Source organism: Anabas testudineus, chromosome 21, assembly GCF_900324465.2.
Source record: "Anabas testudineus chromosome 21, fAnaTes1.2, whole genome shotgun sequence".
NCBI lineage: Eukaryota > Metazoa > Chordata > Actinopteri > Anabantiformes > Anabantidae > Anabas > Anabas testudineus.
The window spans coordinates 14,693,213-14,720,765 of record NC_046629.1 but is presented as its reverse complement, the minus strand read 5'-3'; the positions used below and the strand labels follow the sequence as shown (position 1 = coordinate 14,720,765).

At 39.9% G+C, this 27,553-nt stretch overlaps 2 protein-coding genes across 7 annotated transcripts; both read left to right on the top strand.

The window, feature by feature from the left end:
• Positions 1-477: 477 nt before the first annotated feature.
• Positions 478-8,948, top strand: snx4 (sorting nexin 4). The gene is made up of 14 exons (XM_026376869.1): positions 478-614; positions 1,366-1,490; positions 1,854-1,995; positions 2,136-2,285; positions 2,804-2,851; positions 3,044-3,099; positions 4,256-4,328; positions 4,803-4,864; positions 5,130-5,195; positions 6,093-6,182; positions 6,597-6,696; positions 6,838-6,983; positions 7,155-7,269; positions 7,447-8,948. The coding sequence occupies exons 1-14, from the start codon at positions 522-524 to the stop codon at positions 7,492-7,494; spliced, it is 1,314 nt and encodes a 437-aa protein (XP_026232654.1). The 5' UTR covers positions 478-521; the 3' UTR covers positions 7,495-8,948.
• Positions 8,949-9,906: 958 nt separating this feature from the next.
• Positions 9,907-26,721, top strand: si:ch211-39i22.1 (cell surface glycoprotein 1). 6 transcript variants are annotated; one of them, XM_026376279.1, is made up of 14 exons: positions 9,914-10,213; positions 15,010-15,131; positions 15,431-15,677; positions 15,890-15,909; positions 15,940-16,089; positions 16,239-16,380; positions 17,143-17,240; positions 17,418-17,577; positions 19,035-19,112; positions 20,423-20,449; positions 20,958-20,978; positions 22,417-22,530; positions 23,600-23,659; positions 23,787-26,721. In XM_026376279.1, exons 1-14 carry the CDS (start codon positions 10,150-10,152, stop codon positions 23,813-23,815), a joined length of 1,332 nt encoding a protein of 443 aa, XP_026232064.1. In that variant the 5' UTR covers positions 9,914-10,149; the 3' UTR covers positions 23,816-26,721. The 6 variants fall into 6 exon arrangements, with proteins under 6 accessions (XP_026232066.1, XP_026232065.1, XP_026232064.1 ...); XM_026376277.1 differs by having other exon boundaries at positions 15,890-16,089; positions 20,961-20,978; XM_026376278.1 differs by having other exon boundaries at positions 15,890-16,089; positions 23,603-23,659.
• Positions 26,722-27,553: the final 832 nt, after the last annotated feature.

Below are 27,553 nucleotides of genomic sequence, written 5' to 3'. Positions count from 1 at the left end.
ACCAGTAGATGTCAGCCTTGCCAAAGGAAGGAGTCATGGAAATACAAATGATGTTAAAGGAGGGTAACGGGTTCACCAGTGAGGGGCACAGCTGCATGGCAACCTTAGGAAACCCTTCCTTTAAATGTACACCAGTTTGCACCATAATCATGTGGCCATGTGGCTGAATCCTATGCAATTATAAAAGCCTACACATTAACACAAGCGAATAACAATTTTGTTGTGCTGTGTTGCCTTTAAAAGACAATTCAGGTCTAACTACTTGCACCCAAATGTAAGTCCTTGCCATTTAATTTTGTTTTAAATAAAAAATCAAATAATTGAATTGAATGATTGTCAAAGACAGATCATATACAGTGTTGTAGAAGCACGTCTTTGTCATTGTGTTTACATTTTTTATTTGTTTAGTTTTGTGCGCTACTGATTTCACACCATTCAAACCGAGGCTCCAGACACGAGCGCGCATGCGCAGAGTAGAGGAAACGCTCTGCCAGCTCAGCTGACACAGTAGCGGCCAGGTGATGATGGCAGACTCTGGAAGTAGCGAAGAAGTAGCTGTGATCGGTAACACCGACCTTAATTCATCCGAATCAGAGAACAACATTATAAACACGGTTGTACCCTTTGTTATTCTCTACAACAAACATGGTTGCAGTTTAAAAAGTCCAACGAAAACTTTTTACGAACAGCTCTAATTGAAGTTAACTTTAGTTAGCTAGGTGGAGTCAACGTCACCGACAAACTGACTTTTCCATTAACATTTTCAACAAGCTTAAACGCGTTATAGCAGTTTTTTAATATTACCCTGCCTCAGAGTTTGATGTCGCTTCTGTAGTAGATCTGCTACGTATTGTTGGAGTTACAAAGTGAGCTACGTTTGCTTCTGCTAATGGTGGTTCAATGCTAACGTTAGCTAGCTGCTTTGTAAACTTTAATTCCTGACGTTAGCTTGCTAGCTATTAAATCTTCGCATTAAATCTGAAATAGTATTTCACGTTAACTCGGTTTGTTTCCATCTGCAGTGCCACTTTTAATAGCCGTTGTTTCGTTTTTTCGAGCAGGAAAACATAGTCGGCATTTGGTGGGTGGTAGTCTACACTGCTGTGTACACGCCTGTCACAACAACCCTGTTTAAGGAAGCACGGTGTTGTAATCTACAGTACAGGCTGTCCCTGTGTGTTCATCTGATTTATAAAGGGGTTCCTAAATGACTAAAAGGAAATGGAGTTACTCAATGTTTTGTCTGTTCTCTCTTGTATTTGTCACATACCTCTTATGTTCTTATTTCCCTTTAATTAATAGTATTTGTGTGTGTGTGTGTGTGTGTGTGTGTGTGTGTGTGTGTGTGTGTGTGTGTGTGTGTAGATGGTTGAAAGAGGGACAGCTCTGTTGAATAAAATGGAGATAAATGTGACTGAGGCTGAGAAGAGAACAGGGAAGAACACGGTTAACATGCAGGAGACCTACACTGTCTACCTCATAGAAACAAGGTATGTCAGACAGTGGACCATCTGGTTTTCTGCTGCTATGATTTGGTTGCGAAATACGAAATTGGGTTTCACGCTGGGTAAATGTTGTTGATTGTACCTAGTACTTTTTTTTTTACTTTTTTTGTTTTACCTCCAAAATACTGCAGACTACTGATTTGTTACAGAGAAGCATTGATACCACAACCACCTCATCACAGTTGTGCTGCAATTTATATTTATGTTTGCTAGCACAGAGTTATTTATGTTCATTGTGTCACTTCTATTTCAGTTTAATTTAGCTATATGGAATTTTCATTGTCTATGTCTCAAGCTTTAACAATGCCTTACCACATCCAAACAATATTTTTTGTCTTGTATGTGCAGGCCAGCTGAAACTGTCCAAGAGGGAGGTACGCCAGCCATACCTGACACTCTGTGGAGACGTTACAGTGAGTTCGAGCTTCTCAGAGCATATCTCCTGGTCACCTACCCCTACATTATTATTCCTCCACTGCCAGAGAAAAGGGTGAGTGATGTGTATAGTTAACAGAAATAGAGACATTACATGCTGATGCTAATACAAATTTTCTGTACGTTTTTGGTAGTTTACTTTCTGTTTCTGCCTAGGCCTACATGTTGAGGTGATATTTACTTTTCCTCTTTTAGGCAGAGTTTGTGTGGCATAAGCTGTCAGCAGACAACCTCGACCCAGACTTTGTTGAGCGACGGAGAGTGGGCCTAGAAAACTTCCTGTTACGTGTTGCATCACATCCTGTCCTTTCCAATGACAAGATCTTATTCTGCTTTCTCACTGAGGTATAAAAGGGAAATTTGGAAATTAGTTTTGAACACACACACACACACACACACACACACACACACACACACACACACACACACACACACACACACACACACTGCTGTTGTTGTACAATACCTAATAGTACAGCAAAAAGTAGGAGTCACATGCAACCCGCCAGGCAACACTGGACAAAGTGCACAAGAGCATCGTTTCATACAAAGTTAGATCTAAACGCTGAGTTCAGAGGAAGAACAGAATTGTTGAATGAATGTGTTTGTCCTGGTGATTTGCATGTGTCCTCACACAACCTACATGAAAAACTAGTTTATACAATGAAGATTAATTATCCAATGTTGGGTTTGTCTTCCTACTATCATTCACGACGGGTTTTCAGTAAATAATCACAATAGTTAAAGCAGCATGTTCAGACTAGTTCAGCCCCTTCAGTTGTCAGCTGAATGCCCAGTCTTTACACAGTAAAGAGCTGGCAGTCCTGTCACATGTTTATTATCTGTCAATCCTATGTCCTCAGGAAAAGGGATGGAGAGAGGCCGTTTTGGAGACAGGTTTTCAAGACAAGGTAAAGTGTTTGTAGTGTTTAATTGGTATTATATAGTTTCTTAACAACCTTTACATCCAATAAGTTCAATAAGTTCTTCTTCTCGATTAGCTTAACTGAATTGTTAACTAACACCGTTGGTGTCTGTTTTATGCAAATGCTGTGTATGCAAAATAAAACCCACTCAACGTGTGCATTTCTGTTTTCTGCCAGGCTGACTCCAGACTAAAATCTCTGAGTGCCATGTTCAGAGTCAAGAACCCAGACAAGTAGGTGTAAAACAAACATAGGTGAAATGTTTTACTTCAGAGACTTGTGTTTACATGTGCTTACGTAACCAGGTTACTCAGAGAAACCAGGTTCCTTGGGTAATCAGGGAACAAGTTCATGTTCACAAAAGAAAGCCTTTGGCTTTGATGATGGCAAATTCGCTGTGGCATTGTTTGCATAAGTTTCTGCAATGTCACAACACTTATTCATGTCCAGAGGTGCATTCATTTTTTGTTAAGATCTTGTATTGATGTTGATGATAATGATGATAATGATGATAATGATGATGGGAGAGTCAGACCACTGCACAAAGTCTTCTCCAGCACATCCCAAAGATTCTCAATAGGGTAAAGGTGATGGCCAAGCCATGTGTGAAAAAGATGTGTCATGCTCCCTGAACCACTATTTCACAGTTTGAGCCCGATGAATCCTGACATTGTCATCTTGGAATATGCCCGTGCCATCAGGGAAGAAAAAATCCATTGATGGATTTTTAGTATTAGTATATTCAGTATGCTACTATATTCAAGTAGTCAGTTGACCTCATTGTTTGGGTACTTAATGTTGCTGAACTTAGAACTGACCAAGTGTAGAAACACCAGATCAGGCACTTGGCATGTTGGGTGCATCACTTAAACCCACCTCTCTTCTTACTCTGATGCACCCATTACTCTGGAACAGGCTAAATCTGGACCGTCAGACCACATGAGCTTCTTCCATTGGACAGTTCTTAACCCAGTTTTAGTAGTTTCATCAATCTCCTTGGATGTTTTCTTTGCTTGATTCATATATTCAATAATTTGACCCTTCTAAAACAGACATGGTTGTTTAAGAATTGAGAAGCTACTTACTGCATCAGTTAGGGTTAAATAACTTGTTGCCAGCTGAAAAAGAATCATCCATGCAATAAATATTCAGTGGAAGGCTCTTAGCTATTTACTTAGTATTTACTTATTTAGAGTTTTCTGGGAGAAATCTACCTCGGAAAAAACATCTAATTCACTCTGATTACAGAAACTATTTTTGTTCCCTTTACAAGACAGTTAAAAAATCAGCCTACCTGAGGAAGCTGATTGTACCCTTGTTACTTGAGTGCATATAAACGCACTGATAGATTCACTGTTTGAGTTATGTGCTCTTCGTTGTGTTCTCCAGGCGATTCACAGCACTGAAGCATTACAGTGAGGAACTGAACACCGTCATTGCTCAGTTACTCAGAGTGCGAGTGGTAAGTTTTGGCATTTCCGAGCTCACAAGCAGCTTTATTTGACTTTTTACTTAGGTTCTACCAGTTGTTTATGTATTTCGTATATTGTGTTGTGTAACATGGGGACTCTTTTCAGGCTACCTGTGCTAGATGATATTTTACTGACATTTAGTTTGCCAACTCCTGAGAAAATGGCCTGGGCATTTATCATTTTATCATTTTTGACTTTTCAAATGAAATTTTCTTCTCTCCCTGCCTTATTAGTAGTTTAACTTGTGTGAGCCCCAGTGCTTTGAGTGTTGCCTTCATTTATTTGTGAACCAGGATAGATTTTTATGGCTACTAACAGCTTAGTTAAAAGCTGTATCAAGCAAACACTTTCAAGCCTTTGACATTTATAGAAAGTAATTTGAGTGGTTATTATATTATTACTTAACAGGCAATCCTGTAAAATAGAAGTGTTTATAATAATTGATTTGATTGTATTTATTCTAGAGAGTAGCAGACAGGCTGTATGGAGTTTACAAGGTCCATGGTAACTACGGCAGAGTCTTTAGGTGAGAATCACCCGTTGTGTTGTTGTTATTATTTCTACATGAATAAAACCATATTGTTCAGCTGAAAGAGGATTCTACATTTAAAAAGCTGTACGCTGTGATTTGGTGCATCTTTTACTGTATACATTGATTCTGAGTGGTGGCATACAGAGCACCTTTTTGTCTTTTCACTTATGATTTATAAGAATCTCTTAAGGGTTATTATGGTGTTATTGACGAACTAGACAAATTCTAATACAATGTGCTGAAATCGTTGTGTCCCCAGTGAATGGAGTGCTATAGAAAAAGAGATGGGAGATGGACTACAGAGTGCTGGCCACCACATGGATACGTAAGTAGTAGATTAAAGTGTACCCTTTCATTAGGGTGGCAGCAGTATCTTGGTTTCATGGCATAAAACTGATGGTTATCATAACATGTACATTTGCTTATTACCGGTATAAAGAAAAGAAAGAAAAGATTCAACTGAATGAATCTAACCTGCACGTCAGACCTGCCTACGCTGGGCACCACACCCACATGTGCAGCAGCACAGAAGAACGGCAGAGAAATGAGTTTAATATCAGATCTAGTTTGTAGTAAAGTGGCTACAAAAGAAGAAAACGCATCAAACATATTCCCCAAAAGTTTGTATCCCATTTGTAACCCTACTCAACAAGGAATAAATGTAATTTAATGTCTATCAAAAATGCACTATTGAAATACTTCCCTACATCATATGGCTGAATTAAATGACATCATGTGTGAGTGAAACATACAGGCAGGATCAGTCTAAAGAGCCCCTACAGTAAATCAATAGCTATTTGAATACATGTATGCAGCAGGATTTATACAAGTCAAACAATCAGTTACTTAATGGAGAGAGTAATAAGAACATTGATTTGTAATGAAAACATTTCTTTTACAGTTGGAAACAAAATACAGTAGTTAAAAAGACCCACCTCAACCAACTATAACAGTAACATCCTGCTTTACATTAGTGCATGATAATATTAATCTAATGTTGCGTTCACTTTACTGTGTCTTCACTTAACATTTTCAATGCAGGACTTTTGTTAGTAGTTTGACTTAAATAAAGAATGTGTTTACTTTCTCTACCACCGGTGCTAAACTCCTTTCATTCATTTAAGAGTCCTTGTAACTAATAATAATTCATTAAAATACACACATGGTTGTTTAAACACATTGTCACACACTCACACCTGTCTTTGTGTGTGTGTGCGCACAGGTATGCTGCATCAATAGATGACATTCTGGAGGAAGAAGAACACTATGCAGACCAACTGAAAGAATACCTCTTCTACGCTGACGCTGTCAGGTACGTTTAAAGAGAGATACATATCTACAGCACGGTGCAGACGTCTTATGCCACCCATAATTTCCTGGCTGCTGTCCTTCCTGATCAAACGTCTTCAGACTATGGAAGGATCAACTTAGCATTCAGGTGAAGCTGCCAGATGCTGAGTCAGGTCCTTGCTTGACAGTCCCTCAAAGAAGAAATCTTGATTTGTGACTTTAGGCTACAGATGCAGGATTTTCCAAATATTCTTGTGTTTTTTAATACTATGTACATATTTCTTAAAAATTTCTAGTTGTATTCTAATGAAAAGACTTGTGTGTGTGTGTGTATGTGTGTGTGTGTGTGTGTGTGTGTGTGTGTGTGTGTGTGTGTGTGTGTGTGTGTGTGTGTGTGTGTGTGTGTGTGTGTGCGTGCGCGCGCGCGCACATCAAGGTCAGTATGTAAGAAACATGAGTTGATCCAGTATGAATTGGAGATGGCAGCTCAGGACCTCGCCCATAAGAAACAACAGAAAGAAGAGCTAGCGACTGGGGTAACACACCAACCTCACTTTGTCTTACATCATCATGCACATTTACACAGAAGCTATACCCTCTTAGGTTTTATCAGATTTGATGAAACATGTATCCTGTGCTAGACTTTAATTTGTGTGTGTATGTGTGTTTGTGTTTAGACTGTGCGAGTCTTTTCTCTGAAGGGGATGACCAGCAAACTGTTTGGTCAGGAGAGCCAGGAGCAGAGGGAGGTCAGGTTGGCAGCCCTGGAGCAGAGCATTCGAGAGGGAGAGGAGATGGTCAAGGAGAAGAACACAGAGTGCCAGTAGGTTTCACCACCATGAATCAATCTTCTGTACTGCTCTAAGTGTCTACCACCTCTTTATTCTGTATGTGATCTGATTTGCTGTCAATTTGTCTTTGATTTGTAGCATTTAGCTACCATATCGTTCATTCCGTTTCCTGCTTCTCTTCCCTGTGCCTCCTCTCCCTTCAGAGAGTTTGTGCGAACAGCCTGGGCAGACATAGAACGTTTTAAGGAGCAGAAGGACAGAGATTTGCGTGAAGCACTCATCAGCTATGCCATTATGCAGATCAGCATGTGTAAGAAGGTATGGGGTCATGCGTGCTTTTATTTCATCCCCACAGTTGTTGTTTGCTCTTGTATGCTCGCCCGCTTAAAGAAATGCCAAACGTTTTGTGATCATCAGCTCCACTCTTCATATGTCAATTTAGTCACTTTTGTTGTCCTCCTCTCAAAATTGCTCTTGTTGTTCTTACTCTTTCAGGGAATCCAAGTGTGGTCCAATGCCAAGGAGTGTTTCAACAAAATGTGAGACACTTCCTAACCAATTACACTCTGCGCCAAACAATAGTCAATTAGATTGTACAGACTGGGACCATCAGTCTTATGGAGATGGACTATGCGAGCCTAAATACTGCCTTCACTTTGTTTGCTGCGTTAAATTGAAGCTACAGAGATTAATTCTGTTTCCTCTCTCCTCTCTCACACATACACATACATATATATTTATCTAGAAGTCTACAGAGTGACTGTATGAGCCCATGCCTTTTAAATGAAAGTGCCTTAAAAGGAGCTCTCTTATCATTCTGATGTAGTCTTCATATTGCAGATTGTCTAAATTGTCTTCTGTAGTTTCATAGCTGACAGCATGTCCATGAGGAAATTCCCTCACTAATAATGATGAACAGTTACACTGTGAGAACCTCTCCATGTATTTATCACCCTGAAATTACAGAATCCACAGGAGAATGGTACTTTTTACATTTTAGAGTTAACTGCCTTAGAGAAATGGGAGCAAACTGTGGCTTTCTTATGTGACTTTTAGAGATTCTAAAAGGATCTCAAAATTATTAAAGTGCACTTAGTTGTCAATTGATTATATTGATAATGAAGTGTTTATGTTAATCATTGGTCAAAAAGCCGGTATATTTTGTTGTGCCAGCTCCAAGGAGTTATACTGGAAAAATGTTCAAATAAATTAAATTCTAGGTAGTAAGAATGACAGGTGGACACTCAGAAACAGATTAGAAATCAAATTGTAAGATGAGGAAACATGGACCACCGTTTTAAAAAGCACTACACAGTCTCCTCTCTACCCCCCCCCTCTTTTCATGAAGTGTATTTTATACATCTTGGTAAGGGTTTTCTTTTTCTCTTTTATGCCAAAGGCAGTCAAAAAGGTCTCACGCTGTTTTTGCTACAGTGGGTTTTGCTTCTTGGGGGGCCTTATGAAGGACTAAAACATGGCACCCTCACAAACATCCTTGATCTGCTAAGTGCAGCCATAAATGCCGTTACAATCACCACACATACGGATCAATAGTTGAGCCTTTTTCTCCACTGTCGGGCTTTATATCCTTAATAAAAACATTGGTTTTGTGCAGCAGTGGAAGGACATGAAACACAGTTGCTGACCTCTGCCCACTGTGCCTCAACCCTTTTCCTCATATTACATCACTGCACTAAATAATAGGCCTGAGTTTAAAGCATCGACCTGAGACATGCACACACCACACTGTGGTAACTTTTAAGTACGGATCTGTTAGATCCTCCAATTTGACTTAATATACATACAAATAAAAATATAAATCAGCTTTCTTTTAGGTGTCCAGCTGAGGTGATCAGAATAAACCATCGAAAGACTGAAATAATTCAGGATTTATATGTTTTATAATAAACGTGTTAAATGACAGATGAAATAATTTTTTTTGTATGTTTCTGTAATCACTGTGGTTATGACACTAATAAATTTCTTTTTTAACAGTCTTGTTTTATTTGCTTTCTTTACATTGTGATGTTTTTGTACCCCGGCTGACTCTTTATAAAATCTTGCTCTGTAGTAATTACTTGACATTTTGCTCTTGTACTTTTTATTTTGTCACATTTCCCTGCAGCGTGAACCCTAAAGGCGTCATATTAAGATGAATTATATTTGTGGACTATTAGATTATGCACAAATGGCGCCACCTGTCGAGAGTTTAAAAAAAAAAATCAACCCTTTCAGTTTGGCACTGAAGTCACTTAAAAAGTGGTTTTCAGGAAATGAAGGGAAAATGCTTTTTCAGATCCACCTAATGGTTGGTTTAGATCATGTGTGGTTTTTCTCAAATAGAAACCTAACATTAATTTAACATTTAAAACCAGGCTAATACGTCACCAAACCCAGCAATTCAGTGAACTCATCAGATAATTGATATTTTAATAAATCCAACTAAATAACAACCTTATAATGCTGAAAAAAAAAAGAAGTGTTACTAGTATTTGTTGTATCTATATGGAAATGTTTTACAGACATGCTGATGATGTCAGAAAGGGGTCTTTGAAGTTCATGAGAGAGACATGTCTCCATATTTTTCTTTCAGGGGACTCAGCACACAGTGCAGGAGAGGTGGATGTAAAGGGGCGCACACATTCTCCATAGGAACGCTTCATGCTCTCAGTAGGCTAAATAACGCATACAGATAATATACAGATAATAGGATGACTACTTGAATGAAATATGATTATCCACAGGGGGATTCTGGAGAGTGGAGTCCTGTTTCGCACTAAGCAGGCTTGATAAAAAAAAAAAATGAGCGCGAATGCAAATTACTGGTAACAGTCGGAAGGATATTGGCTAAATCACTCCTGGCGATGTGAATGCCTTCACAGCCTCATACCCAGCCCTGCTGTCGGCTTGCCTTGCCTGTATTTGGGAGAAAGGACCCGCCCACCTTAATAAAGACTGGACCTTCTCTCTTCCAATCCAGACAAAAGGAGAGGAGGACGCGTTACCGTGCCGGTGAGCTGAGCATCCGAGCGCCTTGGAGACGCCACAGACTTGATCCGACGCGCAAGAACGCAGGCGGCGCACACGCCCTCCAGACCCACCTGAAACCCCGAGGCCCGGTTAATTGTCCCGTTTAAAAGGCTGAGAAAAGGGGGAGATTGGTCCCAGCTTCATTCGCAGCCAGAACACCGTGTTCCCATGATGTCATACCTGTGGATTCTGCTATTAGGGAGCTTGTTGGCTTCCAGCGCCAAGGCGCAAGGTAAGGATTTATTTTGCACTGGATGCAGTTATATGCAAATGTATTTGTTCTTCTTGCACATAAATATTCTATCTATCTATCTATCTATCTATCTATCTATCTATCTATCTATCTATCTATCTATCTATCTGTCTGTGTCTGTGTGTCTGTCTCGTTGTCTGTCTGTCTGTCTGTCTGCCTGCCGGTCATCCTCATCTCAGTCTCCATTCGTCACTCCTCTGGCTCTCACCTATCATTTGCTCTTTTTGTGTTTTCTCTCCTTTTCCTCTCTCAGTCTGCCTCATTGCTCATCGCGCCTGTGTCTTTCCCTCTTGTCAGATCATTTGATCCATTCAGCTTATTTGTGTGCTGCTTAAATTAATTTAAAAAAAAAAAAAAGGAGAGAGAGAGAAGCTCTGCATTCTTCCTCCTGACTGTAATTGTCCATGGCTGTGCAGGCCAGACATAATCAGTGAAATAGGTGTGTCATGTGATGTGGCCTTATCTGTTTGGACATTAATTTTGACACACAGGGGTGTGGTGGGCCTATTGTTCCTGCATAAGTTGTTCTCGCCCTCTCTTTCTCTTTCATCCATCTTTTCTTTACTGTGATTCTATATATTTGACCCCTGTTCCTTCTAAATGCATCCATCACAATTGGGCTTCTCTGTATCTCTCCTTCTTCATTTTTTTTTTTTTTTTTTTTTTTTGTTGCTCTCTCCCTCTCCTCCTCTTCCCTCGTCTTCAGCTGACCCGTTGGGCCCCTGCCCTTCCCTCCGGCACATGCAACGAATTCAGATGGTTCAAATGCGCAATAAAACTCAGAGGGAGGGAAAAGAAAAGCAAAGCATTGAGATAACACTGGGAAAAAAAATAATGGGGAAGTTGGGGCGATGCTGGAAGAAGATAAAAGAGTCATCGTGTAGCCAGTTGGGCAGGGAACGAGAGCGATACAGGAGGAAGAAAGAGTGAGAGAGCCTCATCATCATTATGCAAACACAAATTTCAGTTGAACGTTGGCACAGTGGGATGTGATGTGGTGCAATGTCACTCTACTGGTTGACTTTTTTTTTATTAGTAAACCACAAGAGTGGTTCCAGCTTCTCTCTATATATCTTTCTCAGTGTCACACACACACATATTTTATTTAAACCCCCCCCCCCCCCTTTCCTCCACAAAACATTTTTTTTCTAATTGCTGAACTGGAACCTCATTGTAGACCCAGTGTATGTTGGTGTACTGAGACACACAACAAGTCTCTGTGAGAGTGTTAGCGCAACTGCATACATTTGTCTTAATACCGTGAGATTTGGGGTGCTGGGTCGCTTACGTGCGTGCACATCCTGTATGGCGTGCGCAAGTTATGGACGTGAAGGATAGGGAGTGTCCCGGTAACCAGATCCAGTTCCAGCTGTAGACAACACCCAACAACGCAACTAGTTTCAGCGCCTTCGTCTCCCCCAGGGCCCTCAGCATCTGTGTGTGAGGGAGAAAGTGTGTGGGCGGGTGTGGGCCTATAACTCTAATGTATAGAACATGTTGGAGTAACAGAGTTGTTCATTATTACGAATGGGCCCATAAGTCGGTTATGAGACATGTTTATCTTAGAGGCGGACGAAAGCAAAAACGTGCTGCGTGATGTGTGCCAAGTGTGTATGTACAGACTTGTCTATGTTTACACTTAAAACTACCAACATAAATCATTCTTTTGGTGGATAAATTAAACACACACACCGTCCTCCCCCATGGGGGCGAAAGGAGTTTTAATGGGTACATGGTTCATGGATAAACACAGCACTTGCGTCCCAAAAACCTACAATAGAACCACGGCAGACAGAACAATGCTGTTGTATACTGTACTTGACACACTTGCACAGACAGTTTCTGGTGTAATGTGTCGCGGTACGATTTGGCTATGAGTTCCACACTCATGCATGTACACGCATTAATACTCATTCAACCACACACAACAGGCGTTCTCACACGATCTCACAGCAGGATCCAGAAGAGGCAGAAACTTCCCTCCCTCTGGCATTGATAATGTGGATTGTGCAGTCCTGCGTGTTACATAACTAATGGCGAATTGGATTCACTTCTTTTTTTTTTTCTTTATTGTTTTAAAAAAAAAAAAAAAAAAGGCGAATCAACGGGAGAAAAGAAACTCAGTTCTTATCAATCGGCTCTCCAGGAAGTGACATTAAAACAGTGGCACCGGCATCAAGCGCCGCAACAGCCCCGAAAGTGATGAGAAGTGCGTGAAACATGATATGCATAACACTTAAAGTGCAGCCTCCAGCTGTATCAGCTGTTGTCACAGCACCTTCCACACTGAAAGGGGTTCCCTGTTTCAAATAAAATATTAATAGCTCTTAATACTTCACATATGCGTAAATGATTTACCGATTTGCTTTATGTGTTGTACCTTTTATTCACACATGCTTCATTTCCCATGGAACCTGTTTTTATCTGCTGCCATAACAGTTTCCGTTTTTATCAAAAGAGGTGTTTGTCCGAGCATGCTAATGCATGCAGACTTCCCACTTTGCCTGAGTAGTTGTATGCCTGATGAAAATTCTCTATTTGATGAACCAATATTTATTAAAGTTGTTGGATAACAACGTATGAAACTGCCTGACTAGCGTCAACAAGAACACGATGTAACCAGCATTATCATTTATCCCACGTGTGTAAGCTGGTTTTACTGACGAGTTTTGCTCTGGGGACCTTTTTTCCCAGCTTAACAGTTCAGTAAAGTCCCAAATGATAGCGTGCAGCCATGTCAGAGACACGCAGATGACTCATTAGCCTTAAGGCAAAGCAGTGCCAGAGAAACAGAGGGAGAAAAGAGTTTCATAGAGGGAGAAAGGGGAGAGGAAAGGCAGGAGACGGTTAAAGAGGGAGAGATGCAGCAGTTTTGCTGCACTAACTCAAAACAGGACACTGCTTACTCAACCTGCGAGAGTGAAAGTGAACATGTGTGTGTACATGTGATTTGGACCGAAAGGGGGAAGATAAGGTGTTTTATGAGTTTGTGCACAATGCAAATGTGTGCTTCGGTGGGTGGGTGGTGTAAGGGAGTGTGTTTCTAGCAGGGGGAGTTAAAGAAGGAAATGGCAAACTGATAGATGGGAACAGAATGTTCTATGGAGTGGCAACAGAAAGAGCGAAAGTTAGTATGGGGATTTTCTCTCACACACACACACACACACACACACACACACACGCACACAGACTGGGGAGTTATGTGAAAGTTACATACCTCATAAAGTTGCATGCAATTAATAGGCAGAAAATGCAAACACACACACATCAGCAAATGTACCGGTGCAACAGGTAAACGGTACCAGCAATAAGTTGAATGGGCATGTTTTCCATCATAACACCTAAACTTACCTTCACCTCATTATCCCGGATGACTTATCGCAGTAGATCAGTGACAAAGTTTCTGATACAGAAACGCCCACGCACGTTTGCACTCACACATGCAGTGTATTTTTAATACGCGTCAAATGAAGCGATTGATGTTTATGCTGGGTGATAAGGTGGGGCAGTCCGATTCTCTGGAATCACAGGGAGTGTGAAAAAAACAATGAGAGCTTGTTGCCGATGCTGCGTTGGCCACGACATGTCACGAGGGCATGAATCTGTAGCATGTCTCCAAATCCATGTTTCGGTGCACGAGTGCATGTGGCGTGTGTGTTGAGGGATATACAGTATCACGAGTACTGCTCACCTCCGGAGGATTTACAGTGGGATGGAAATACTTCAGACGTGTTTATGCCACTCTCCCTTGAGGCATCACTGACTCCTGTGCAGTCTCACTTGGCAAATACCGCAGTCTTTCTCAACAACTGCTAAAAAGATGATGAATTTTTTATTTCATCTAAGCATATTGAGATATGAGTCCTTACTTCTGCCGTTTGTTCGACCTATTTTAATCTAGTTTTAACAGTCTCACTCACAGAAATATAACATCTAGATGATTATATCTCTCACTTAATGAGTTGTACTAGTATTAGTGATGGAGCCACAGCCCCGATAAACCAGCATCATGGTGCTGCTGAAATCAGCACTGATCAAGTCAGATCACACCGTTTTGCTGTTTCAGCTTCTCACATGCAACAGGGGAATGTCACAGCACTGGCTGAAACACACACACACACACACATCATGCTCACCTCACACAGAAAAAAATAAAGACATGCTCTTTGTATTTTCTCATTAGTACAGAGTTGCAATGTCGGTGGAGAGGTCGAGACTTCGTATAATGTTGAGGCAGGTCAGGCGTGATGGATGTGTCTATCTCGTGGTTGGAGCGTTAACATCAGGCACCAATCTGGCCAGGGTGTGGCTGCGTGTGTGTTGCGTGGTGTGTGATTTTATCTGTGGTAATACTCACTTCAGAGAATGTGTTGAATTCACGTCACAACCATTTAAACAGACAATTTTAATGAATTTAAATGACAACACATGGGTTCGTTACAAATCGTTAGCAGTCGTAGGTTCTGTTGGGTTTTTGTTTTTTTGTTTTGTTTTTTTTTTTACGTTTTATAATGTTTCCACCTATTTGTTTGTGAACAGTAAATGCCACAGAATAATATAGTCAAATATAAGGATGTTGACAAGTTTCCAGTCTTCAAACACAGACACTAGGATGGATTTTGGGTTGCCATAGCTTCCTTACTTCTTTTCAGAAAGAAGCACCATTGTTTTAGAACAGTCTTTTATTTGTTTCCTCCAATTTTGAGATGTCTCTGTCCCGGTAGTGTTCCCTTAACACTTGTTTATTATTGTGTTGCTTTCTTTCTTCTGTGTAGATGATGTAGCCCCAACAGAGGAGGCAGCAGGAGATCCCGAGCCCTCCGCCCCTGAAGCAGACACTGAGCCAGTACTCGATGGAGAACAAGGCGCAGATGAGGAAACTGAACAGACAGCAGAGGTGGGGAGAAGAAGCATTTGGATAGTTTGTATACTGTACAGTTCTCAACCAAGTCCTACTAGAGGGTTTAGGTCCTCTGAAACAAGTGTAACACTAGCTCTAACGCAGTTAATATATAATTCTAAATCCTGGCAACTTCCTGTTTTACTGTCCAGCTCTAAATCACTTTATTTATTATTATTACAATTATTTAATTTCAGCCATCAAATAACTCTTAATTCGATAATGTTCTTTGGAGATTTTGTTTTCCGCACAATATCGTAATGTGAATATGATTTTTAAAAATGTGCCAAATACAGGAAATACCACCAGACGCAAATGAACCTGAGCCAGCTGCTGAACCTGCTGCTACATCAATGACTCCTTCAGATGATGATGCAGGACTAGCAGCACCTGCAGGTGATGACGTCCAACCAACTCCCGCGGCTGATGACGTTGAACCAGCTGCTGAAGATGGTGATTCGGAAGCTGAAGATACTGCCGATGGAGACACAGAATCACTGACTCCTGCAGCAGACCCAGAGGTTGAAGCAGCAACAACAAAAGGTGCCTAATAGTGGCTGAAATATTCATAACATTAAATACTCATACTCTTTCTTTCTTTGTTACCTCCTGCTTCCATTTAGTTTATATGTGGTTTTGCTTTCAACCCTCAGTAAACACAGCAAAACACACCATAAAAGCCCACATAATAAAATGATTAATTAATTAAAAGTGATCAAGTGCTTACCCTCATCTATGTTTCTCTCCATCTCCAGCGCCAGAAGCTGATCCAGAGATTGGTGATCCAGAGATTGGTGATCCAGAGGGTGGTGATCCAGAGGGTGGTGATCCAGAGGGTGGTGATGCAGAGGGTGGTGATGCAGAGGGTGGTGATGCAGAGGTTGAGCAGACAACAGATATTACAGAGGTGGAGGAACCTTCTGCAAGCACCAATGCACCACCTGCTCCAGAGGAGGTCAGTAGCAGTTTTGAGAAAGCCTTAAACAGCAACTTAATCTACGCTGACAAATTTCCACTAGTCAAACAAATAGCATTGTTTATGTGCTATATATTAATATTCATATATACAGTGCATTCATTTGTTATATAATTCAATCTTAACAGAGTGGACCTGATGATAAACCCACACCAGAACCAGACCAAACTGCAGGAGATGATGTGGAAGAACCAACGGATGCAGTGGATGAATTTCCTGATGCTATTGTTCCAGATAGCAGAGAAGACGTAAAGAACCCTGCCCCTGAAGGTATGATTACCTTCTAATAAAAAATATCTAAAAAGTTGATTTACTTTAAGTTACCTGTTTGCATTAAACAGTGATTTTGCTTTTTGTCTTTGACAACAGTTGATTTGGAGGAAAATGAACCTGAAACGAACAAAGGCAAAAAATAAAAAATAAAAATCCTTATTTGATTAATTTAAGCAACAATACAACCTTCAACCTTTCTGGAACAAATCTACACTTTAGTAAAACTAATCTCTATGGCGCATCACAAATTATTGCTTAGAGGTTTCTCTCAGAAGTTCTTTTCACCTTACAAGAGCAATTCGGGGCAATGTACCTGTAATTAAAACCCGTTAATCAGCAGCCAAAGTTTTACAGTCTTCAGGTCATATCTCTCCTTAGATCTCTACTGTGTCGTCATCTGACCACAGCAGCACCCATAAAATGATTGTAGTTGTAAGTTTTTGTCATCAGTCATTTTAAAAAGTGATATCCTCGCTCTGTGAGTTATTGTGTGCTGTTGTGCTGCAACTCCCTACGTCTTGGACCAATTAATGGAAAACAGACGAGAGCTACAAATCACTTAGGAAGGTTATGAGGTGGGAATGTGGCCCATGCGAGTTTACCTCCTAAATTAGGGGTGGTATGGTTTGAGTAAGGAAAACTCCTTTATGACTTTGAAGTGATTTTATCACTGTTTGTGAATTAACATTGATAAAAATTTATATTAATTTTTGTCATTGAATTTCTTTTCATACTGTTCCTTTCTCAAACCTGAATTAGATCCAGAGGGTGGTGATGCAGAGGTTGAGCAGACAACAGATAATACAGAGGTGGAGGAACCTTCTGCAAGCACCATTGCACCACCTGCTCCAGAGGAGGTCAGTAGCAGTTTTGATAAATCCTTAAACAGCATCTTAACCTACTCTGACAGATTTTCACTAGTCAAACAACCCTCAGATAGCATTTTTTCCATGCTAGCTTCTATTCTACTGTGAGGATATATTAATATTTATATATACAGTCCATTCATTTGTTATATAATTCAATCTTAACAGAGTGGACCTGATGATAAATCCTCATCAGAACCAGACCAAACTGCAGGAGATGATGAGGAAGAACCAACAGATCCAACCTCAAATGCAGATGTGGTGGATGACTATGCTGATCTTATTGTTCCTAATAGCAGAGAAGAAGTAAAGAACGATGCCCCTGAAGGTATGATTACCGTCTGATAAAAAAACATCTAAAACCTTTATTTACTTGTATGTTACCTGTTTGCATTAAACTATGATTTATGAAAAACCCTTTTTTTACTGTTGTGCTGAAACTCCCTATGTCTTGAACCAATTAATGGGAAACAGACGAGAGTTAGGAAGGTTATGAGGTGGGAATGTGGCTCATGTGAGTTTACCTCCTAAATTAGGGCTGGTATGGTTTGAGTAAGGAAAACTCCTTTATGACTTCAATGTGATTTCATCAGTAAGTGTTTGTTGTTTAACCTTATCTAAAATCTACAATCATTTCTATCATTGGATTTTTTCCATAGTGCTCCATTCCCAAAGCTGAATTCTTGCTCATTTCATATCCTCCTTTTATAGCAAATCTAATTTAGGCATTTCCTGCCCCACGTAGTGTGGCTGTTGGTCTTTTTATTGATTTGTAACAGGACATCCTCCTTCCCAACAGTCAAAAAGATTAATTTTATGTTTGACTTCTCCTTTAGTAGTGATAACCACTGAGGAAGGGGATGCTGTTGAGTGTGAAGGAAGTGGTTGCTATGGAGGGTTTCTTCCACGTGGCAGCGGGCACGGGATGTTTTCTCTCATGGTGGTGCCGGGGAGGGGGTGGGGGTGGGGGGGCTAAAAGAGTTGAGAAATGGAGAGGAGGGTGAAGAAAGACGTGGGGGCAGAGAGAAGAGAGAGAAGGAGCTAAGCAGAAGTGTAGAAACTAAAGGGCAGAGAGATAAGAACAGATGCACAGGGCAATGGCACAGAGGAGCTGGTGTTCGGGTTGATAGAGAGGATTAGATTAGAAAAGCCAGACAGCAGCTAGACATGAACACAGGAGAGTGTCAGAGTGGCTCAAAACATGACTTAGCTGTTTAACACGACTGTACTTATATGTGATAAATTGTGCAGTGAGGACAATGCACTCTCGCTATGGTTTACTGCCAGGATAATTTATGGTGAGAGAATTGGTCACTGAGTAATTATACCCCTGAGGCTGTATCGGCTATAAAATCATCCACTGACCCGACTTTGCCCCGCCCAGCGTAACGCTTCTTTGTATACTGAGTCACACACGTTGTATAAGTCACACAACCTCTCTCGGGTTTTCCCCCAGTGAATAGCCAGGGTAAGGTATGACAGATGCTATTGTTTAATTTAACAACACTAGTTCACAAGATCAGTGTCACGCCCCTGGAGCTGGTAGTGTGTCTTAGACCTTATCGAGGACAATCTCTGCAAGGCGTTCCCTAGGGGACGTGATGGTCTGATGGTTGATATTATCATTAAATGGTTAAACGTGGGGTAGCATAGAGTGCTAGAGAGACGACATGTTTTTGAACATCTGGAAAATATTCCTCATGGGCGGGGCACACAAAAAGAGGATTTCCCAATAGGGATTAATATTACATTTCTGTCACTAATGATATCTCTTTATTTTTGCAGCTGATGGCTTTAACTTAGAAGATGCTCTATCAGAGTTAAACCCACATCCCGGAAAGGGCCGCAGTGTTGATCTTGAAGGTTAGTATTTACCAGTGATTAGTGTGGATTTTATTATTACCAAAAAGCAGAAAGCATAGTTCAGTCTTCTATCAGGAATCTTTTCTACTTACCACAGTCTCATGTATCACTCTGCATTGATACTGTGTGGTGCAGTGAGATTAAACTTGTTTATTTACATCAGGTAAAGGTCTGTGGGATCAGCAGCATCTCCGCACCAACAACTTGTCAGACATTAAAGGTTTAGCGTGTTTTGCTCATTATTCTATTTGAAGATACTGAAATACACTTCAAATCCTAACAATTATTGTTAGTTGCATATATAAACATGAAGTTAGGAGGTAAAATATGGATTTTACTGGACGTAGCAGCTAATTGAAGCATCATGGTGCATTTTCTACCTTTATACAAAAGAGGTATTTATTTCTCTCGCACTTTCAGTGACACTTCTGTTGTAATTAGCATTAAGTATAATTACTTAGAACATTACTGTGAGTGCCTAATCCACAGGTAGCTATCTTTATGCACCTGGTTTACTGGTTGTACCATGTAGTCTGGTATCAAAGCTGCCCCTCTACCAAATAGTTTGCAGTGCTTGACAACTTAACACCACGCCTTACAGAACAACATACATTCTTCTTCTAGATCTCCGCACTGTTAAAATGCCATTCAAATTTTATAAGCTTTGTTCTCAGGAAGAAAGAGGGCATTAACTTTTTTTTTTTTTTTTTTTACCCCCGCATTTAAGGAGGTTTAATCACCATCCACAATTTGACAGCAATTGGGGAACAAGAGATTTTCCTGAAGCAGCTTCACTAAGTGCTTACGTTGATTCCAGCATGTGATTCATCGCGGTCTATATAATCATTATGATCTAGTGAAAGGAGCTCCGCTTTAGTGCCCTATTATTTGCGCCTTAGTCAAGTTGAAGCAGGCAGGTGAGGCCGCTGTGATCTCACAGGCGTATACAGGCACAGGCAGCTCCGTGAAAGATGACAGGGTTGTTTGCATATGGATCAAAACAAAGATCAGAGAGGGAGACGTAGAGGGTGGCTGAGATATTTTATCTCTCCCGTGTACAGAAGGGGCACTTCACTACATGCAGGGTTATGTGGATGTGTGTGAGTGTATGTTCCCAGACTGGTTAGTACCCTTTAATGCCACTGTATTATAAACACAACCACATAGGCAAACATCTTGCTCTTTGCCTCTCTGCTTTATTTGCCAAGTGTGTCATAGAGCTTTACATGCATTTTAACACATTCATATCCTAATTCTTTTCCTCTTTGTTTTTTACTTTCTCACTCATCTCTCTGTCTTTATCTATCTAGCACAAGCTACTGGCACCAAAGAAGATGGTAAGACTTTTTTTTATTATTATGTATGATAAGACCAACAAAAATAATACCTTTCCACCATCCTCAGTGCAGATTGCATTGATTCCAGTCAGCCGTAGGACCTATGTAGTTCTAAATACTGGTGAAACACACAGGATATTGCCGGCATGCCTCTGACAATAAAAACAGGATATAAGACTCAGCATTGTTTTAGTTCAAACAATGTTTGAAACTGCCCATCTTTATGAATCCTCTGATCTTGTCACGCTACATCTGTTGGGATTACTAATTCTAAAGCTCTTCCACAAATTATAGTAACATCCGTTCCTGTTTTCCAAACTGGAAGTCAGAGACAGTACAATAGGTATGACAGGTGCATGTTTGCGGCCATTTAAAGTGTCACATTTAGTACCAACGAAACTCAGTTGTGTTTTACCGTCGCCAAGGACAATCATGTTTAAAACATTTGACATAATCGATGACTCAGACATCTATGTTGCTAATAACATTTATTTGTCCTCTGTTCTAACAGACAGTCCTCAAGCCAAAGGTGAGTAATACTTCTATTTAGTTTCCCACCAACTGATGTATTATGCATAGAGCCATAGGCAGATGTGTTGTTGCTGCAGCTGTTTGCATGACAATTTCAAAACTTTTAACATGAACACTCCCTTTGAACATCATCAAGTACCATCGCACAATTCAATGAATGGCAAGTTTGGGCAAAGGAAGCAAATGGGCGTATTTTATCTTTAAGTGACAGACTGAAAGGTTGAAGTAATTTCTAATGATTATTGTGTTAACTTAAGAGTGTTTTATAGGAGATCTAGTAGGAATTGCAGATGTGGGAAAGTGTTACTTTATGATAGTCAGCGAAGCATCTGTAGTATTAAGACTATAAAAGTCATTCATCAGTTTATTTTCATTCATCAGAGAACTCGATAGTTGTAGGTGATTCAGTGACTCCTGACTGTAGCCAAGCAGCATCATAGCGGTTATGGCTTCTGACTTTAAGTTCCCACAGATTTAGGTTTCACTAGTGCGTGTTGTCTGTCAGTTTGTCCGTCTACATGTCACCGTGATGTAAGCTATATTTGTGAGTGTTTATGAAACCGTTTTATAACAGACAGACCAGTATGGATACTTGCTATGCATTTGGGCACAGGCCTGTTTAAACATGCCTGAGTCAGCACCCACCTACTTCCTCTTACTGACTCACAAAATTCACAGGTTTTATTCCGCTTCATTTCGTTCCCTTTCTTTTTAATTGATCTTGAGTCATGCATGTTTCTGACTAATGCCACTCCCTTGTTTTCTTTTATCACTGGATTTACTTTTTCCCTAATTCATCTTGAGTTGCTGACTCACTCTTTACACTCCACCACCCTCTCATCTACAACTTCTCCATCACTTGTGCATATATATAATTTTCGTGTTATATGTGCCGATATGTCAGATGTACATTTACATATAATGGTGTATTATTTAATCTGCTTCAAGACCTATTAATAATTTCAATCATCACAATAGCTTTGCAGATTGTATGTGTTCAGTTTTTGTGCCCTTAATAGCCTATGAAAGATATTTGCTGTATGCTGTGTGACACAGCATGACAACTATTCAGCTCAGTGTTGTCATAGTAACTAGGTTACATGTGCAGATAGATTTATGCTTTCTCTGAATGCTTTTATGAGTCTGAATGATAGGATACATGAGTGAGAAGGGCATCAGAAAATGATGGTGTAAGATGATGCATCATGTACACAGACAGGCATTCACACATTATGTCATGTAACTGAGCTCCGCGGTTGAATTGCCATTCATTATGGCAGCTGCATAATGGCCCCCAGTGGTGACAGTGAACATGACGATATGCATACACAGGTGTTGCACTGAAATACATTTAACAGTTTTTGTTTCCCAGATGCTATGATATTCATGTGTTGAGTACACGTGTGATGTTTTTTTTTTTTTGTTTCCCACAAAAGCCAGCTCCGGCACTTTAGCAGGCATCCTGTGTGCGATTGGTGTGGCTGCTGTGGGAGCAGTCACTGGATACTTCACCTATCAGAGGAAGCAACTGTGCTTCAAAAACAGACAGGGTAAGTATCTTGCTGTATACTTATCTAACCAAGGAAAATGTATTGATATACTGATATAAGATGGTCCTTTACATATTAATTTCATAAACAGTGAACTGTGACTCAAGATTTAGCTTTTCTTTTGCCATTTAGTGCCCACATTGTGAGGGCTTGTTTAGATACTTGCACTGATAAGAAGTGGAAAGACTAATGTAATTGACTCAACTAACGTCTCCCGCCAACACAGCTCCAGATCCTTTAAGAATCAGTCATGCAGGAGACTAGATCGTTTACTTGCATAATAGAAGTATTTTATGTTATTATAACAAATTTCTTAAGCCAAGCTTAGGTTGGGATGGGTGGTTGATCTAAAAAAGCACCCTTTTTGGAGATCAGCAATCCTTCCTTGAGACATAGCCGATTCAGCTTTAGCCCTTAGAATGTGTTGTCAATTACAGTAAACCAACACACACCCTAAACAGCAGTACTGCCAGTTCAGCATAGCATGCATTTACAGTCAACATGAACAGTAGGCTGTTTGGTTTGAGTGATGCAGGGCAAACGTTAGCTCATATTATGTATATGTAATTAATAGATATTTAACAGAGCTATTTAACCATTTTCTCAGACAACTCAGTCATTATTAATAGAGAGTGAGGAATGTAATTGCTAACGTCATCAGCGTGTATAGCCTGGAGCTTTTCCCTTGACCATAAATGGAGAGTGAACTTGTGCGGATATGAACAGTTATGCACAGAAAAAAATGAAACAAATTTTCATGGTGGAGATAATAAGCAATTAGAGGGAAGATATATTAACATCCTCAGAAATTCCCTCTGGGTGTACTCACTGTCATACTCAAGTGACGGTCAATGAAGCTGCATGGTTCCATAATTATAGAAGTGGGATAAATCTCTCACTGCCAAATTTGCCAGAAGGGACAACATAAAGTGATCTATGCTAATGAGTGGGAAAGGGAGTTAATTAGCTATATGCATATGAAATTCAAATCTACATTTGATACCTTATGTGCCTTGTGTTATCTCTCCGCCGCTTTTGCACATGACTGACTCCCGCTGTCTGTAACTAGAAGCAGATCCAGAAGCAGCACGCAAAGCTGATGCAGCAGAGGCTCAGTCAGATCCCCAGGGTATGACACAGACAAACACATAAATAAACACACATGAAACACAACCACATGTAATACTTTTACATTTGTTTGATCTTTACAGTCTGTTTTTTTTTTTCTTTACCATGTGTTTTTGCGTGTTTTGCAGTCCTTAGCAACCTGCTGAAGTCGTCATAGACCAGCAATGAGTACCTGACTGCCCGGACCAACTACAGTAAAGCAAAGTGGCAATCTCACTTTCAGGCTCTCTACTCTGTAGAGCTGAATTACTGTGAGGCCCCAGAGTAGGGCTGTATACGTTTGTGTGTGTGTCTGTGTGTGTTGGTCTGAGTGAGCATCATTGCGTGTGTGTGTGTGTGTGTGTGTGTGTGTGTGTGTGTGTGTGTGCGTGTGGTTGTGTGTGTTGGGCTGGGGGTTGGGCTTAAATAAGAAAAAGCAAGTAAATGTATATTAATCTTATGAATGTTAGAAAATAGAAATTTATAAAAACAAATAATTGGTTAAACATCTACTTTAAACCAAATACAACAACTTTTATTCAGAGTGGCCATTAAAGAGAATAAATCTCAAACTAAGTGTGACCATGAGATGGATAAGTCAAGAACTACCTTTTTATTTGTATGGCTACTTTCTTGTTAATTCAGTGTAAATATAAACTAGTGACACATATTGATGTTGTAGATGTTTAACTTTGTACTGAATTCTTACAAGTAGATTTCTTTCTTTGCTAATTTTGTAATTTTTTGAGCCATCCATATGATTTTCTAACAATCATTTAAATAAAATGTATTTTAATTTTCCAGCTGTCTGCAGTACAAATGCAGAATAGCTAGATTAACAGGGGGCTTCAATAACTACCACTGTATTCCCTGTATTCTGGCTAGAAATAATACAAGGATTGTAATCCTGTGATTCTGGAGATGTTGTCGTATGGTCCAATCTGTGTTTAGAGGGCCACTGATGTCACTAAGTGAGTGTGTGTAAGTGTGCTTTTTTTTTTTTTCTTTTTTTGGCTGGTGAAGGGGTGTAATTTCAAATACTGTTGGGTGACTACCACTTCTGCTCAGTCAGTTCAATAAATGAAATCAAGATTCATGAACTGTTTAACTAAATACTCCACAGAAAAACTCAATTGATCAGATACTCTATTCCAAAATGCTTATGTTTTGAAAATTGACTGAGTTGTACTGAGTGAGTTGAAGTGAAGTCTAGTTCAACCCTGTTTTGGACAATAAATGAATGTCCACCTGTCATGAACAAATTTCAAAAGAGGCCATGTAATAACAGACATTGTTTTGATGTAGTATGTGTCAGTCTAGTTGTGATGCAGTACTTTCTCCTCTATAGTGCCTTTCACTGACACAGCCTGGCTTGACCAATTTACAGACACACAGAAGCGAGCTGGAACTTTTAACAGTGAAAACAGGCAAACTATCGAATATATCCTAGGAAGGAGATTGAGGAATGTATGATATCTATTAATTCATAAAATCTCCTTGTGGTGGTTGACAATCTGACTGGTAATGCATGTGAACACGTTCACCTGTGGTATATCTGTTTCTTAGTGAGCCAGTTTGCTGTTTGTTTGTTTGTTTGTTTGTTTGTTTTTTTAAACTACTATTACAAACTCTTTTTAGCTTCTCATAATTTCAGCGGTAAAGCCCCCCCCCTTACTGTGTGTCTCTGCCTTTGAGCAAGTCAGTTGCTGTCACAGTGTTTTTGTATCATTCATACTGTATCTCCCCATTACAAACACCATTGGCCTGTGATTTTTATAGGACTTTTACATTTAGCAGTGGTGCTTCAGAAACAGATCAGTCTTTAGTCAACTTGTTTGCTGTGGTAGTTTGTGATTATTATTGTGAAATGCCCCAGAAGCAGCGCTACTGTATTTACGAGAAGAAGAAAAAGAAAAAAAAAACCCAACTGTTTTTCTTTCCTGGCACAAAGAAAAAATAATTATTTCTGAATGTCTTTTTGTTGCCTTAAAGTTTTTGTACTTGCTCTTTTCCCTTTAAATTTCCAATAGGGTTATAGAAGTTACATTGTGCTGCAGTTCATGTAAAGTGTGTTACTTGTAAAGCACCATATAGCTGCAATACAGGACAGAGACTGTTGCTAACAGCCTAGCCTCAAGCTGATAAATATTAATTGTCTGTGATGTCACGTACCGATTAATTCTACTGTATGAACTGTGGGCTGGACTGGACTTAAAGCTCAGTTTCAATTGCCTTCTTATCATGTAATCTATGAACAAGTGGATATTGTGCCTGAAATCTTTTACTGCATCTGCTACATTGGCATAGGGTAATAACGCACAACATACCCAATAAGGAATAGTACAAGCTTTTCAAAAGCAGCCACAGATGCCTTTAAAGCAGAATATCCCCCTTTTAAGGCAGTTCCTTCATCCCCTGTGCCCTCCAGTATGTGTGACAGCAATCAACATGAGCACTCTACTGCCTTGCAGAGCACAATAGCAAACCTTGCTCAGACTGATTTGGTTTTAACAAGGCAGTAAATCACTTATAATAGAATAAGGACTGCTTATGTTTTGAGCATTTTAGTCCACTCTACATTTAGTCCCAAGTTGTCAGATTCCTGGTAAACACAAACCATTGGAGCCCAGCATCCAAACCAGAATGTAAACCAAGGGAATTGTTGACTTTTTGGGTCCTGAAGTGCACTTCCCAGATAATGCTAGGGCATCAATCATGGGACTGACCGGTCCTGCCTTATACTGTACCACCTCTTGAATGTTCCAGAGAGGGAATCAAAGAGCAACGTTATCATCAGAGAAAAACGGTGACACGAATAGAGATGTTTTGCAGGTGATTGTAATAACACAGTATCTATGGGAGAAGCACTTTCCTATCCTGTATACATCTTGATTCATTACACATATTTAGACGATTCTTTTTTTTTAAAATTTAGACCAGACTAGACTTTTGCCTTTTATTTAAATATGCAGTGTTTTGTTATTTTGTCTAGGAATACGTTTTGTCACCTTGCACTTGTGTTGTTCCTCGCGAATTGTGTAAATAATGTTTAACGAATCAATTAAATGTTTTCGTGGGAATCGGCGTTTGTGGTATTTTATTATAGAAAAGCACCTTCAAGTAAAGTCTGTGTATCTGTTTCTGTTTCGTCTCATTGTCTGTAGTGCCTGGAAGGCGCTGGAAAAACTGGGTGACAGGCGACATCATAAGATATGACCTGAAATGCTTGATAGTTCAGATACTGAGCTCATGGTCACATGGTTTCAAGCTCTGATAATGAGTGAACATGACAGATTTACACAGAAATGCCCGAGGCCTTCATAAGTAAAATGTGGGAACCTGTGAAGAATTTTCTCGTGAAATGAATAACACGTAGTACCTGTTCATGTGCACATATTAAGCTCATACTTATCAGGCCGCACCAACAATAAACCATCTAATTAAAGCCAACACCACGGAAAGCAATGAAGCCCGGGTACTGATTTAAAAAGGAGTTAATTCAGCTTCAAGAGAACAATAAAACTCAGATGTGTCACTTACGTGTGGGACAAACTAACTCGTAAAAATGCCAGGAGTAACAGACACATTCCAGGATAAGTGACATGATAAGTGTCAATTACTGATTCGTTGTAAGCAGAGGTTTAATGTTACCAACCTGGGGATTAGGAAAGCCCATGGGGTTATGAGATACTGTAAATCACAGGGGGTAATGAAATGGTAAACAAGGAAGGGATGAAGAGCACAAAGATCTCATTGCAGTATAATGTTTGTTTACTTTTTCTCAATTTCTGCATTTATGCCGCTATAAAAATTATCTAAATACCATGAGAAGGAAATGTCTCTCTGGCTGAACTCACAGCACACAAAAAAATAGAAGTAGTTTAAACCATAAGTGAAATGAACAGTTCATTATTTT